General features: G+C 41.5%; 1 protein-coding gene across 2 annotated transcripts in view; it reads right to left on the bottom strand.

The window, feature by feature from the left end:
* Window positions 1-14,002: 14,002 nt before the first annotated feature.
* Window positions 14,003-16,047, bottom strand: part of LOC118423508 (protein GDAP2 homolog) — a 10,231-nt gene continuing 8,186 nt past the window's right edge. Inside the window, exons 12-14 of one of the 2 annotated variants that reach the window (XR_004832063.1) lie at window positions 15,843-15,898; window positions 14,902-15,045; window positions 14,003-14,506 (exon numbers count right to left, since the gene is read on the bottom strand). Coding sequence is in view for 1 of the 2 variants with exons in the window: in XM_035831677.1 (XP_035687570.1) it covers window positions 14,432-14,506; window positions 14,902-15,045; window positions 15,850-15,898 (268 nt within the window). In the remaining variant the exon portion in view is untranslated. The remainder of the gene's footprint in view (window positions 14,507-14,901; window positions 15,046-15,842; window positions 15,899-16,047) is intronic. The other variant, XM_035831677.1, reaches the window with a different exon arrangement.

The raw sequence follows: 16,047 nt of genomic DNA, 5'->3' as shown, positions 1-16,047 counted from the left end.
TGCCTCCTCGTAATTTAGAGCTCGCAGACTCGTCGTCCGATCGAATCGCGCCTGATGTGAGGGGGGTATTACCACATCTTGTGTACACACTAATTGTAGAACACGTTGGTAATAGTTTCACCACTCCTATGTGTGCAAATGCCAACTTACGACGTCTATGACATGTTTTGTAAGTTTGCAATATATTTTCCCATTTAATTTTGCTATGTTGGCCATTGAGGAGTAACAAATCAGGTTAAAATAAATGCGCGCGCTGATGTCATCCATGATATTTACTCACTGTAGCCTAAATAAACCTCTTGTTTTTGTCTCAAAACTAGGTCTAGGACGAGAAGTTAAGCTGAACGCAAAGGCAGAGGCGTTGTCAAAGTCCTAAAAGCCTCCACAGTATTCCACAGTAAACCCCGTATCTACCGCCCTTTCGTAAGATGTGAACTTGATCCTTAAAACTTTGGCCTCCCGGAGCTTGGAAATATCAAGAGCATTAAGACAGGATTTTCCCGACACGTGCCTCGCAGTCCCAGTTGACATTAGTATCGGTAGGCGGGATTCTCACTGATCTCTCCACAAAATGTGTCAATGCTGACTAAGCATAAAAACTACGGCTTCGGGCAAAGCATTCCTCTGGATCTGTAGTACGATGGTATGTTACTTATCGACTACTGTAAATGCAGAAATGTTCGCGGTGGATTAATGTTCGCGGTTTTCGCGGCGGCCACTTCACCGCGAATTTAAAACCACCGTGAACATTTTCCCATAACAGTAAGAGACTACAGTGAATGGTGCTACCGCGAAATTAAAACCACCGCGAAAAGTCCATTTTCCCGCTACCGCGAAATTAAATCCCCGCGAAATTAAATGCATTCTACAAGCAGATGGTTGGATCCTAGGGCAAGGCAAAGACTTGAAAATGCGTATTACTAAAAAGACGTGCTAAAGGTAACAAACGTACGCATAATACACTGAGACTTGTTCGCTCAGATTCTTATTCGCTCAGACCCTTGTAAGTGGCTAGTGACACATAGGGTAGCGACTAGCGAGTTTCCTTGCTGTAGTCTCTACCAGACAGACTACACTGGATTTTATCACTGGCTATTATAGAAAGAATAATTTGCCAAGGGAGTTTTACTACCAGAGGAGTTGGCCGGTCGCACAAGAGGGGGAACATGAACCTAAGCGTGGACTGACTCCCCTCACAAATTTCCCGGGTTTTCTTTGGCCGAATTCCTTGAACCCTTGAAAACCGGCTCAGGTCGAAGGGATTACTTTGTATGTAAATCAAGGCTAAAGAAAGGTTGAAAAAAAATTCTACGATCCCGTACCCCATAGAAAGGCCTGGTGAAGGCTACCTTCCTGTACATTTTACAGGGAGGGGTTACTATCTCTTCCCATTACACAGCACCTTCCGAAAGACGGGTGCAGCCCCAACCGAGAAATGACTACCCAGGATTTGAACCGGTGTCTCCCAGTTGCCAACTGATTAAAACCAAGCTCAACCGTGAGGCGGTTACCAGTTGTGTTAACGTTTTATGCACAAAGACATCCCTGAAGTCAGGTATAAACACCCTACAGCCTATAGCAGAGGATCCCAACCCCGCATGTTGGCATCGCTGTGTAGTCTCCTCCCAAGTTTGCACTCCGCATCACGGCCATGTCTAGACCTGTAGGCGAAGCCTGATGATCACATCCGTATTCCACGCGCTATAACCCATCTACAAGATGTATATTCATATTCATGCCTAACAGTTTTGTTATTCCTGTCCATCAACATTTTTAAATACGGGAAACAAAAAGAGTGCAGTTTATGGATTGTATTCCTCCTACGAAGGGGGGATTAAAAAAACAGTCATGCGTACGGGGGGTCGGTCTAAGGCGTTAATCCCATACATGTTAAAGAACCCAACACACTTGTTGATCGGGGTCGCTCTAATGTGCTTGGTTGAAAACACAAGCTGTAGTCTCAGTTACGGCATTACACATCGAAAAATCATCGTAGGAGACGGCCACTTTACCGTTTTCAAGGTTTTAGTAGGGGAGAGACCAAATGGATATTCCTTTCAGCACCAAGGAGAGGTCATTCGGGGCATGACAGGTCAGCGGAAATCGCACTTAGGGCGGGCAACAATCTCCGGCGTCCGGACAATTTGAACCGCACACAGCTCCGCAAAAGCATTCTGAAGTTTCCTAGTAACTCTCGGACCGTGTGGCTGAAAATTACCGCCAATCTGGGGCAAATACGCCGGTATCGGAAGCCGCGTTCCCGCCAGTCTTTTGTTTTGCTTGCGTTCCGCGTTACCGGCGGTGTGTTCAGGAAATGTATATGGGAAGGAAATTGTTGTGTTGTCAGGACGTGAAAACTGGCGACGACTTTCTTCCGGAGCTGAGCTACTAGGAAGTCCTCGTTAATTGTCTGAAAGTCATTGAAAGGTTTCCGTTGTGGCAGTTTCCCTGATTGGAACGTGCGAAGGCAAAGCAGTAAACCTGGGAGCAGTGATGGGGAGGTTGGGAGTCGTAGCGTTTTGCACAAATAAACGGCGACAAGAGCTAGATAGGGTAGGGTTTGAGTTATTGGGTGCGTCCATCAATGAAACAAGTCAGAATTCTGTCCAAATTCACCTGTACTTCAATTTTTCTTAAAATTCATATTTCACATAAGTTGTCGCATCTGTGCTTTGCATGTCTGTATTTGCTTATTTTTCTTTCTGTATTTGTAGCATTTGTTATTTATTATGTTATTGTTATATACAGCTTGAGTATGTAGTCACCATATCCTGTATCTAAATGTTACAATAAAAAATTCTGTAGTAAGGCAGTGCTACAGATAATATGTGTTCGCAGTAACAGTTAACGGTGGACGATAGGCTGTAATTTTACCTCAAGCACTAATGCCTTCCATCAGTGCGGATGAGCGTCCATGCTATTCTAGTGTTTGATAGGTGCGAAGTGATCTGACATCTCTCGCATCTGCACGGTTAAAAGCATCAAAAACACTATAAAAGCATTCGCCAGACGGCCAGATTGTTCAACACAATCATTTCAGTCTGGATTTTACGGTAAGATAAGTAAAAAAACACTCAGACGGCTCATGCACGCTAGCGCGCCCCTGGGAAGATGTACCCGATCTCAGCAGGGACCACTTACCCCAATTAAACCGTACGTACACGCGCGTCATCGCACGTCATTGCCGCTCCATCTCTCCATAACTTCCGAGGCCACATCAAGTCAGTATCGGGGATATGGAATTCACCGCTTTGTAAAATTTACTAAGAAAACAAATCACATATCTGTAAATGTATCTTTATTCTTAAAAGTATCACTTTTTTTCACATTCATACATGCATTGGCAGTTAGAAGTTGAGAAGTTAGCGAAAGGAAGTACAAGATCGATTATGAGCCTCCTGGCGTTTTTTTCGGTACTGCAGCAAAACGGTCCATTACTTATCTTTATTTTCGCCATTTATTTACTTCAAAGATCCGAGAACCAAACTATTGAATTGGCGTGGCCATTTGGACGTCAGTGTGAATTAAACAGCTTTTAGCGGAGCGACACATTTTCTGACACGGCCACTTGGGTTTGGAGACGAAGTACTCAAGTTGGCGGGAAACGTTTCCCCGCGTGTGCATCACGAGTATGTTATGTCTTATGTAAGGTGTCTTGCCCCCTTCTATATAGATTAGTGTTGGTCGCTCGCACATTTGATTTCGACAGCTACAAAGTGCGCATCAAATGTCGAACGAAACCATCAGAGATAGTGATCAATGCGTCCTCGGCCTCACCTTGAAATACAAAGCACAACTCAGATTTCGAAGCATAGATGTCAAGTATAAAGTTTTTTAATGAATGTGTATCAAAATTAAAATAATTTTTGATCATTACTTTACAGGCGACACCCAGTAACGGTAGGTAAGAGAGAAGGGAAAAAACATGGACAATTGAGCTGCGACCTGAGGCGTGCGGGTCCACCTGCTCTTCTGAAAGACAGACACCCACTTCATCTACTCTATAGAAGACCACATATATGGTCTTATTCTGTAGAGTAGATGAAGTTTCACCGTCTAACCAGTCAGCCGCTATCGTATGTGCATATATCAAGTCGACAGACGGTGGTTTCAAATTTTAGTCTTTTCAAAATATTCCAGTTTTAAACCACTTACCGTTGATTCGACGTGCCATGTTTTAAAAAACAACTGATATAGGTTGCCCCGCGGACAAAACGTGAACTAGGTTTATCGCATATAATTTCATTCTGACGGAGACTAAAGTTTGAACATGTTTTGTCCACATTAACCACGTGAAAGTCGAGCCGTGCGATAATCGGGAGCCAGATGGTCGGTGACGTTTGTTTTTCCCCGTGTAATAACCACGTGGTCCCGACACCGCAGACACGACTTCATTAGGAGGCGTTACACGAGGCATATCGAGACAAACTTGCGTCAAGAGCGCCTTATATGAGGCATAACAAGACAAACTTGCGTCAATAGTGCGTTATGTAAGGTGTATAACAAGACAAACTTACATAATTGGAGACAAACTTACGTCACGACAACCGTCCACAAAGAAAGCAGCTTTACGTTCAGAGCTTTACGTTCATGCCCTTATAAAGTCGTTGCCATACATTGTACCATGTACAAATGTCGTGCAATAAAGTTCTCTCTATAACTGGCCCCGATGTTGTGCCCTTGGGACTCAGGTGCGTATTTAACTTCGTTTAGGGGCGTTCTCTCTGACGATGGGACGTTGAAAGGAGGTCCTGTGTTTGGGGAGAGCGACATCTCGAGCACATCACCCTCAACCCATCACCCTCATTAATAAAAAGGCTTTTGTGAAGTTTGTGACCACAACTTGCACAAGGTCCAGAGGCAGAGTCTATCAATCATGACTAGACCAAACATGCAATCTGACTGTGTCATACGCGTCAAGCATATCAAACCTCTCCGAGACACCCTTCATCGTATTCTTTAACTTTTTTAGCAGACGTTGTGTGGGCAGGGAAGTAGTTGTCACAGCTATCGCCCTTCTCTGTAACTTGTAAGAAATCATGGCAACTACAACTCCCGACCACACCTCTGCTTAGAGAATACCTTCATCCTAATAGATCATGTTGAAACAAGCACCCTCTAAGCCGATTGCTTCCGGATAAAACACTCCGTGAGCTGTCGTATTTCCATTAGCCTCCTGTGCAGACCTTCTAGTCTGAGTGTCATCCTGGTTAGTTTATTTCAGGGCCCGGTAAACTACTACAACATAGACCACAGACGTTCCCGGTGGGTTGCTGGCAGGTTTCTCTGGCTATTGAGGCGGAGAAAGTAAAATAAATGGGAGGGAAATATAACTCAGGGCCTTTTAAGTAGATCTAGAGTTTGGTGTGGAATAATACTATTGTCTTCTGACTAGTTGGCCTTTCAGAGGTTGGCCATTGCGTTACAAAGTCTGTATGTGTAACACAAACTCTGCTGTCCAGGGTTGTAACTGGCTCCTCCCCGCAGAGGAGGCCGATCGAATGTTGGGCAGGCTAGCCTGGTATCCAGCCGTATTATAGCTCCTGATACCAGGCTATAGGGCGGGCTGCTATATAGCGAGAGTTAACCAGGCTAGCCTTTCTAGCTGGACTGTTAGAAAACCCGGTCAGTCGGAAGACTTTACGATTTTCGACTCAAACGTCTACTTGGAGATTAGGCAGGAAGGTGATGAGGATGTTTTCATGCAGTCTGCATAGTCTCCAACAGACTCCCGGCCTAGCCGAATAGCAATAGAGGAATTTGGCCAAGTTAGGAATAAAAGTCTAGTAGGAGTTAATCGGCATAGGAGTGAACTGTTCGGTCGGTGGAGCTGGATTCAAATGTATACTGCGAAAGCCTGACTGAAAACACATACATGTAGTAACTTATTTGTCCCTATTAGTGGCAAAAAAAAACTCTTCTCTTTTTTTATCCAGCTGACACGTCTGCTTGGATTCTAGACACTTTCGCGGTGCCATGGTTTAATGTTCGCGGTTTTCACGGTTACCGCTTCAACGCGAATTAAAAACCACCGCGAACATTTTCCCATGCCATGGCAGTAAAAATAAGAGACTACAGTGCATGGTGCTACCGCGAACTTAAAACCACTGCGAAAAGTACTTTTTCCGCTACCGCGAATTTAAATCCCCGCGAACTTAAAAAAAATCATTTACAGTAGCTTATTTGTCCCTATTTGGCCTCTTTTTTTTTTCCATCCAGCTGCACGATTGCTTTGAGACTATTAGTAGTAGAAAACCAGGTCAGTCAGAAGACTTTAGGCAGGAAATACGCTGTGGATGTTTTGCTGCATGCTGCAATCTGCATGTGGCGGTTCCCACTGCTACTGGCGTCATAACCATAGTAACTTATTTGGTCCAATTATTCTATTTTTTTCCATCCAGCTGCACGTCTGCTTGGATATACTACAAAAGACTGACTGAAATCCCATGGCAACTTATTTGTCCCTATTTAGCCAAATTCTTCTCTGTTTTTCTATCCATAGTCCCCGATCTTCAGACATGAGGATGGGACTAGGTATAAAGGTAAGGTTTTCCATCCAGCTGCACGCTGCTTGGGTACTTCTAATATTAGAAAACCAGGTCAGTCAGAAGACTTTAGGCAGAAAATACGCTGTGGATGTTTTGCTGCAGTCTGCAGTCTGCATGTGGCAGTTCCCACCGCTACCTGCGTCATCGCCCACTGGGATAAACAGCGCTCCTGCAGCCATTCGTTTCAAACGTAATTGCATTCAGGAATATTTCATTTGTTACCCGGAACTCCACTGATTGGAGATCTCCGGAGGGGAAAAACAACCGCAGCTAGCGGTCTTGGCATAGATGTAAATCTCCTGGCAAATGCTGGCACCTCCGGATCGTGTTGCTGGAGGTTTTGTAGAGTACTACAGTAGAAGCCGTTTAATTGCACATCCCATTTGCCAGTGTATTTCGTGCAATTATCTGAATGGTGCAACAAAGCGAAGATATTAAGCTGGACAGCACCACCATTGATTTTGTGCAATTAGCAGAAGTGTGCAGTTATCCATTGTGCAATAGTACAGTCTACCTTTAAGGTGGTATATCTCATTGCACCTGGGGCCCCGGCGCGGCACTGCAGGGTTCGAAAGATCTGAAAAATGCCGTCGCAAAGCACAACGACCGCAAAGTTACACGACAGCATTTCTGAGATTGCCGTGAATGTGTCACGACAAAATCCAGCTGTGTTGTGACCACAAAATGTGTCGTAGTATCTAGTCTCCGGTCGGTCCTGTCAGCATTATCTTTTGAAAAATCTGAGAACCGACAAGTTGAATTGATCGATGTCGCTTTATCAGTGCCACGGAATGGATTTCGCGGTGAACTCTAGGCTCTACACTGCGAAACTTGTGTCTTCCTCGTATAAATACTGTACTACCGAGACTTAGCTTGAAAACACAGCAAAACCTTTCCTTTTCTTCCCGCCAGGATTATGCTGAAATACATTTACAGACGAATCGATATTCGAGACCTTCATTGAAGGCCTTGAAGGCTTCAAGATGCACTGAAGGCTGCACCTTGTAAGTTTGGGTGTGTCAACTGCTCAATTTAGCATGGTGATCTGTCTATTTGTGGTGGAAACCAGTGGTTCAATATGGGCTTGGCGAAAGATATGCGTAAACACATCGACACTTGTTCGGTCCAAGTTCAAGTACATGCCTTGTTGTCATAACATCATCGCTTTGGCAAAACCCGCTGCAAATAAATCAGACTTGTCAGTTTCCAAGGAGACAGGTGGCTTCAACAGCAACACTCGCGCGTCGTTATGGTTACATCTCTTTATTATTCAATACCTTCGCCAAAAAGGTTGATCTTGGTAGCGTTTGTTTTTGTGTAACGGAGATTGTAATTGTCGAACTGATATGAATTTGGGTCTACCATGGTCAACATTCAGCAACACAGGACACAGACCTTCGCTAAGACGGTTATATTTTGGGTTTGTCATGTGTGTGTGTGTGTGTGTGTGTGTGTGTGTGTGTGTGTGTGTGTGTTTGTGTGTGCGCTCGTGTGTGTGTGAAGCATAACTCAAGAAGCCTTTGATGGATAAAAACAAAATGATATTATGTAAGTGGTTAGAGGTCAGGAAAATGAAGGTCATGTTCGATAATGGGTCCCGAGCTGCTTTCTAAGGTACTACAGCGAAAGTTCCGTTTTTGATATCCCGTGGTCAACGGTCTTTTTAATGACTTCGCTATATTAAACAGTTGGTCACGACTTCTCAGAGGCACTTCGTAAACATTTACTCCCCAAGCAGAGGTGACGTCATTTAGACATTTTGTCGTGCTTTCTATTTTGCCATGTTTTGTTTTTGTTTGTCTGGCATACAAAAAGGAAACATAACGCAATAGAATAGAATATTTGAAAAAAAAACGCCTAAGAAGGCGTTACAAACAAGCCAAGTCTAACCCTTTGCCCGGAGAGTACGTACACAGCCGTACATACAAATGTATTAGGGATCTGATATTCAAGTCCGTATGCATGAGTCAAGTCTGCATGAGTTACATATTGACTATCTATTAGTTTATGCAAAGTTTGTGGGGAAGAAGGTAAGTTATTATCTATCTTCACCCACGTTGTGCATCCTATCTGTGCTATCTACCTGAAAATACAACTTCGTTGGCCTCAAAGTTAACTTGAGGTAAATTGATGTCAATACGCAACTCAACTTGAATATACATGTACATATGTACACACAAGTGTGCCTGGTCCTTTAGGTGTTGACAAAGCACACCACTTCGTCTTCCGATATAGCGCTAATCAACTTTCTTGTCAACACCATCTTATAAATGGCGCCCCGCGAGCTCAAGTTACGTTGGCGGAGAAAAATGTGCTTCAAGTTCAAAAGTGCGCAGTCTCAGCTCGAAGAACGCTTCTTGTTTTTATAGACACAGCTGTTGTGTGCGTGGTGCAGGGTTATAGTGGCACTTCTAACTGCTAACATCACCTGCTGACAGCGCAAATACATTACGTCAGGGGTGTTTTTGGCAAGGAAACTGCGGCGTCAGCAAATAGTTCAAGCCCATACGCGACGTCCACAGCTACAGAGTCAATACGGCGTACTTAAGAACAAACATGACGACATGGTAAATCATTAAAGGTGTCAAAAGGTACCTAACCCAACACAAGGAAACTTTCCATTCAGCAATATGAATCATATTTCCGTTGTTATTTCATTAACTTGCGATTTATTGTTTAGAATATCCGCACGTTAAATGTTAACTAAATTATCTTTACTCTTATTCGAAAATAAGATAGGTTCTCTTGAATTGTCAGATATAAGTAACACATGTAGCTCAACTCCCATGTATGTACATGTTGCCAAACATTGTACATGTTACAGTTGTCGCACAATACAGTTCTTCTTCTTCGTCTTCAGAGAGGAGAGAGAGAGAAAGACATACATTGGTCGGTATGAAAAAGCGCAAAAGACAGAGAAAACAAACCCGACGACTTGTAATTCGAATAAAAGTGCAGACATTTTCGTCGACAATTAATTTTATATCTTTGAAAACTTGACTGTTGTTACACTTATTCCTTCTTTGGACAGTCGTAGATGTTATTAAGATTTCATTAAGTGCCCAGTTACATTCGTCATACCATCGTCGTACGATCACAAACTAAGGATAACCATCCGTCGGATTGTCGTGCACATGTCCTATGAAACATCAACTGTCTAATGTAACGGAAAAGGCTGTCTTAGATCCTTAGCAGTTCGGGTTCTGCCACAGGCTTCTTGAAAATTCTACGGCATCAACATCGCGCGACAGCCAGGGATAAATGTGAGGGAAGGGGTCAAAGTCCGTGCGTGACCATCTCGTGGTCGGTGTGTGAGTGGGGGTTCCCCTGGGTTAGATTTTAACTTTATATTAATAGCTATTGTCTAACAGTGTTTGCTGTGTAAGCGTATTAGTGCTGCAAAACATTTAGCTGCCCGTGTCCCAACATGCTGTTGTTATAGCCTCCTGGGGACCTTTTGGGTGACTGGCGGGTTTATGTGGATTTTTATTCTAAAATGGTTTGCGCTTGCGTTGTCTTCTACATGACTGTGGTAAGTTCGCAGCATCTCTCAACGACTTTCATCAATAAAAACCCAATCTTTTTACGTTTCGTGTTTTGTTGTCTTTTTAGTCAAACTTGTATCTTTTGCAAGATATTTCCATCATATTGTTATGGTAACACAAATTCTATTTAGAACGCAACACCTCCGCCAACCTGTGCTAGTCCAAGCACACTACTTAGCTTGGCCATAGAAGAAAAAGCGAGTGGTCCGAACTTTATCGGCCAAGAAAGCCATAGAAAACTATTTATAACTTATCCAAGATTCTGAGGAAAAACAACCATGGCAACAAGACTTGTGATATCTTTTTTTTATATATCATTTTGACATTCAAGTAATACATTGTTCATATCAACATAAGAATCTCCTGAGATGACTTGATGATATTTCAATGATAATTCATACATACATATATGATACATTTGATAATTTGTAAGAGTTACTTACCTATTACTGCAATTGAACATTTTCATCTCAAACATAATATCTATGGAAATGTTTTACATTTAGTATAAGATTACAAAACAATGTTTGCAATATGTTTGCTATTGATATATAAGTACGTGTATAACACAACAGGTATCATTGTGTTACCTAACTGTGTTGATTTATGACTTTTCACATTCCATACATTTCAATTTAGATTTATTTGTATTTTTCCTCAATGTGGACCGATAATTCATATAAACATTGAGTCTGTGTCTCAAAAGTACAAAGTTTAACATTGTTTAGAAATTGCAACAGGTTATCAGAGTAGCTTAATGCTGTTTGTGGTATTTTGAAAGAACTTTTTACTGTATTAGATCTACAAATCCATCATTGTTTGATTCAACTGTACTTAGAATTCTTTTCCCATTTAGAAATCTAAAAAGAGCACATTATTATGAGATCAGAGAGCACTAGTAAGATACATAGCTTTCCTGACTGGAAACATTTATGATTACAGCATTTCTTTTCAAAACAGTTTCATGATCAGAATGCATACAAACAGCAGAACAAACTGTTCCCACATTTAAGAGGTCGGTTGTTCCAAATGTTTACAAAAATGGAGCTAGCTAAACTTCTGAATCAAAGTTGGGAAAGTCATAGATGCAATCAGAGGAGTAAACTAGAGTTAGAAAGTAGAATAGGATGGATTCCAGGCTACTTCCAACCCACCATCAACCTTGTATGGTTGGAGAGTGGGTCAGGAGCAAACCAAAAAGTGGGTCAGGAGCAAACCAAAAAGTAGTTACTCAAGCAACTTGCTTGAGTAACTACAGTTTGGTGTATCCTATTACCTGGATGTCTAACCTACATTGATGGTCAGGAGCAAAGTTGTAGGAAGTTCCTGAACGAAGTTTCTGGCTTTATGACAGGGTGGCCTAATCTACAAGCAGTACTACGGTAGCATAAGGTCAATAGCTGGCAGAAGAGTGAAGCTGGCCTAGGAGTGTGTTTGCAACCGGAGGTGCCCATTTAACTCCCTCTGACCGGCTATACTCCTTTGCCAGCTTTGATACTAGATTATGGCACCATAGAATTTGCTTGGAGATTAAGGTTGACCCAACAAAATCCAGGGAGACATCTTACACAAGTATGACTCTACATGTTACTAACACCTTACAATTTATCACACAGTACACTGACAGCTCTGGCCTAATTCTCACTACTTTTTGGGTCATGCACACTGTGATTCATGTACCAACAAAAATGGCCTCATAACCTCTGTTAACCTTTGAATTGTTTTATCAAATGGTAAGACAATTTACAGTCTGACACTGTCTGTGGAAGGTAAAACTTGCCAACTGGTAAGGCCTTGGAAATTATTTGTGTTTCCAGCTTCCATACTGACCCTAGAAAACACCTGCCAATCCTTAATATAGCTACAGTCAACCATTATTTTTGGTCAACCACCTATGGAAAGGGACCAAAAACTTTTTATTCATCAGAGTGATGAAAACCCTATAAAATATCTGTGTCCTGATGTATTTTTAGTTTAACCTTGTTTAACAGTATCTGTTGGAGTGACTTCTGCCCAAATGTAAGAAAACAAGAGAAGACAATACCTACTCTACAAGCAGAGGTTAGGCTCTAGCTGTTTTTTAAAAAACTTTTTAGGCGTTTTTGTCAGGTTTTCTATTTTGTACCATTTTCTTTATGTTTGGCTGCAAGACAAACGGTACAAAATAGAAAGCCTGATAAAAATGCCAAAAACTGCTGGAGCCTAACCTCTGCTTGGAAAGTAGACAATTGCTACCAAAACTGACCCTAATCTTTTCAGGAGGGTCTGCATGCTTTTTTCCGTAAGGCGTAGGCAGGCCTTTTTAATTTCCCGTAATTCGTAGGGAAGCTATTTGATTTCAAGTAATTCGTAGTGGGATGAAGCGTAAAGGGTTGGTAGCTTTTGTGAATTTAATGTAAAGTGTAGTCAGCCATTCCGAATTTAGCGTAAAGTGTTGTCAGGACTCCCCATGCAGACCATCTTTCAGGGTCGTGATGGAAAACACTACATGGATTTTTCTAGGCTGGAGCAGATTTACATTGACACTGCCTGGTGAGGATAAATGGGCATTTCCTAACCCAGTCTCCTCACAGACCCTCCCTGGTACTGCCCAGGTACCACCCTGTCCATCACTACTGACCTCTGTCCTAGGTCTGACCTTTAGGTGCAGGGGAGCAGATTAACACCTCATCAAACAAGCATCACAGGGGATACTGCAAATCCTTCTATTTTTGTGGGGACTTAAAATTCTGTGTGTGTTAGGATGGGAAAGAAGTATTCACAGGAGTACTGTAGATTCTTCTACTTTCGCTGTTACTTAATTTTGCGTTTGGAGGCGTTTTTTGCTGTTTTAAAATTTAAGTTTGAGGCTGAAGCAAATCTGTAGTACAGTTCAACTTAATGCAAGGGAAGAGATTAACTCATCAAACAAGCATCACAGGAATACTGTGAATCCTTCTATTTTCACTAGGACTTAATTTTGTGGTAGGAGAAAAAGAGATTTTTGCTGTTTTAAAATCTAAGTTTGAGGCTGAAACAAATCTGTAGTACAGTTACTACACTAACAGTTCAACTGGATGCAGGGGAGCAGATTAACACCTCATCAAACAAGCATCACAGGAGTACTGCAAATCCTTGTATGTTTGTGGAGACTTAATTATGTTTGTGTTAGGATGGGAAAGGAGTTTTAACAGGAATACTGTAACTCCTTCTATTTTCACTGGGATTTAATTTTGTGCTATAGTAACAAATTTGTAGTGCAGTTACTATAGTAACAAATTTGTAGTGCAGTTACTATAGTAACAAATTTGTAGTGCAGTTACTGTACAAATTTAAACAGCTCAACTGGTTTTGTGGTGGCATGTTTTGTATTGGAGGGGCCAACATGAATCACAGCAAACATTTGAAGTTTTACAGTAGCTAGCCTGAAAAGTATTGTAAAATGAAATCAGCAAAGAAACGTGCAATTTGTGCTGTGCTTACATGGAAACAAGTTACAGTCTGGTTTCAAATTAGCTCATGAGAAAATACGATCACAATACTGACATCTCTCAAGCTATTATCACTAACCTAGCACAGGCACCATACTTGAAATTACATGATGACACCACATAATGCATAGAGATATAACAATTCATTTATGACTCACAGTCACAGCAATTGTACTACATGTATAGCACATTGTGATAAGAGGCAAAAATTTGTACACCCAAGTTCATCAAAATGTCATCAGAAAATCTCTCTGACCCTTTGTATACTGTGCCTCTATAAATGTTGGCAATTGAGATAAAAAACCTGACTTCCAGTAGAAAACCTGTTGTGCGGGTAGAATCAGCACTGAAGGCTTTGTAACGTTTGTTGTTTGTTGACTAGGCCACACCACCTGGTTTCTTTGGTTCTCAAACATTTCAAAATAAGAGAAGCAAGCAAACACAGAGAGCTGGGAAGACAACCTGGATCTGACTTGTAAACCTAGTACAGACTCATCATGTAGCATGTGTAGTCAAGCTTTAGTGACCTGCATTTGGACCAAGAGGTTATGGGTTTGAATCCCGGCTCTTGTTACCTTAACTACACACTACTGGAAAGGGTCACAGTCCTTACAACTGGATGTTAATCTATTCATTGTACTTGTTGAAATGAGCTAGGATACTGCTTCTTTCTCGGTACAATGAACCTCATGTACATACTGTACACATGTTAGCGTATGTCTTATCTGTCACAACCAGAGTACCTCAAATGTTAATTGAGTTCATTTTTACTTGATGTCATGCTGGTATTACAATCTTTTTTTGAAATCTGAGAACCAAGAAACTAAGATGGCATGGCCTACGTACAGACGTGGAAAGGCAGCCCAGGTTACAAGTTTCCGGCGTCTTCCGATGATGAGAAGTCAGGGTTGGAGATACTCTGTCTGTGCATGGGGCCATGGAGCTGGGAGAGATACACAGGAGAAAAACACTGGTAAATATACAAAATGTAAAGTTGATCAAGTAAATCGTTTTGGAGTTGTGGGCTGGAGTCTGTAAGTAGAGTGTTTCTCCATGATTCACTGTAAATGCTATGCCAAAAGGCAGTTACACTGGTTACACAGACATGAAGTACATAAATCTAACTAAAACAGTGTACAATAACAACTGCAATTCACTTTGTCTTCTTGGTAGCAAACTTTCACGGTCTGAGAAAATTTACCTTGTTCTCGGAACTAAATGTTCACGGTGAACGAATTATTAGTGATTGTGACCAAGACAAATTATTTGTTATTGATAATGATAAGTTCATGTTACAGTCATCACCGTGTACACTGAAAAAATCAGGAATTACAGTACCTGGATGTCATGGTCGAGTACAAAAGGAGGTATGTCCAGCTGCTCAGGTGGGATGGTGTGGTAGAGCTCCTGTACACTCTGCACACTGCGAACCTTGTCCTTAATACTACTGGCCGTGAACGTGGTGAAAAACCACGTCACTATCTGTGGTGGGGGAGGAAAATAAACTTCTGTTATCTTCTTTTATTCATTTGTCAATTTTGAACGCATGTAGGTAGCTCCTTCAGCCTAGGGCATTAAATTACTTACTCCACTCATTATGGAGCCCATGCAGTTAACTTTTCTTTAAATACTGTAAATGCAGAAATGTTTGCAGTGGATTAATTTTCGCGGTTTTAGCGGTGACCACTTCACCGCGAACTTAAATCCACCGCGAACATTTTTCTATTATTGTATTAGACTGCAGTCTATGGTGTTACCGCGAATTTAAATCCACCGCGAGAAGTCCTTTTACCCGCTACCGCGAAATTAAATCCCCGCAAACTTAAATGCATTTACAGTAATATCTGAGTAATCTTACGAAAATACATTTCATTGGCGATGAAGATTTCTGGGACAGACTGAGTGAATTTTTTCTCTGTCCCAAGAAGCAAATGTCCATTGAATGACAAGCAACCTTCTAGTTATCTTCTTTAATTTATTCATTTGTCAATTTGAATACACATACAAGGTTACAATAGAACCTTCAGCCCAGGGCTTTTAATTTTTTTCTGTCTCACTCATTGTTTTGGGAGCCCGGGTTGTTAAATTTTCTTAATGTGTCCTTTGAATCTTACGAAAATACATTTGCATCTATTTCAAGTAACGAAGATCTTTGGGACAGGCTGAGTGAGATCTTTTTCTGTACTAAGAAGCAAATTTCCATCACAGGACGAACAAACTGAGTTATACCTAAAGGTGGTTTACCATTTATGTGAACGAAAAAAACTGTGTAAACTTACCCTAGACCCAGAATGTAGGATGCACTATATAAAATGCCTTCAAATTTTTCTTGTATCTGTAAGTGCAGAGAACAAAAGGAGAACCATTCTGTCAGGTTTTCTAAATATTGCAAAAAAACAACAGACGTAAACTTCAACACAGACTTGACGATGAGAATATGTTGTTGAACATTTTTTCAGATTTACGATAATGACTATTTTATAA

Source organism: Branchiostoma floridae, chromosome 9, assembly GCF_000003815.2.
Source record: "Branchiostoma floridae strain S238N-H82 chromosome 9, Bfl_VNyyK, whole genome shotgun sequence".
NCBI lineage: Eukaryota > Metazoa > Chordata > Leptocardii > Amphioxiformes > Branchiostomatidae > Branchiostoma > Branchiostoma floridae.
This window is presented reverse-complemented; position numbering and strand designations above follow the sequence as displayed.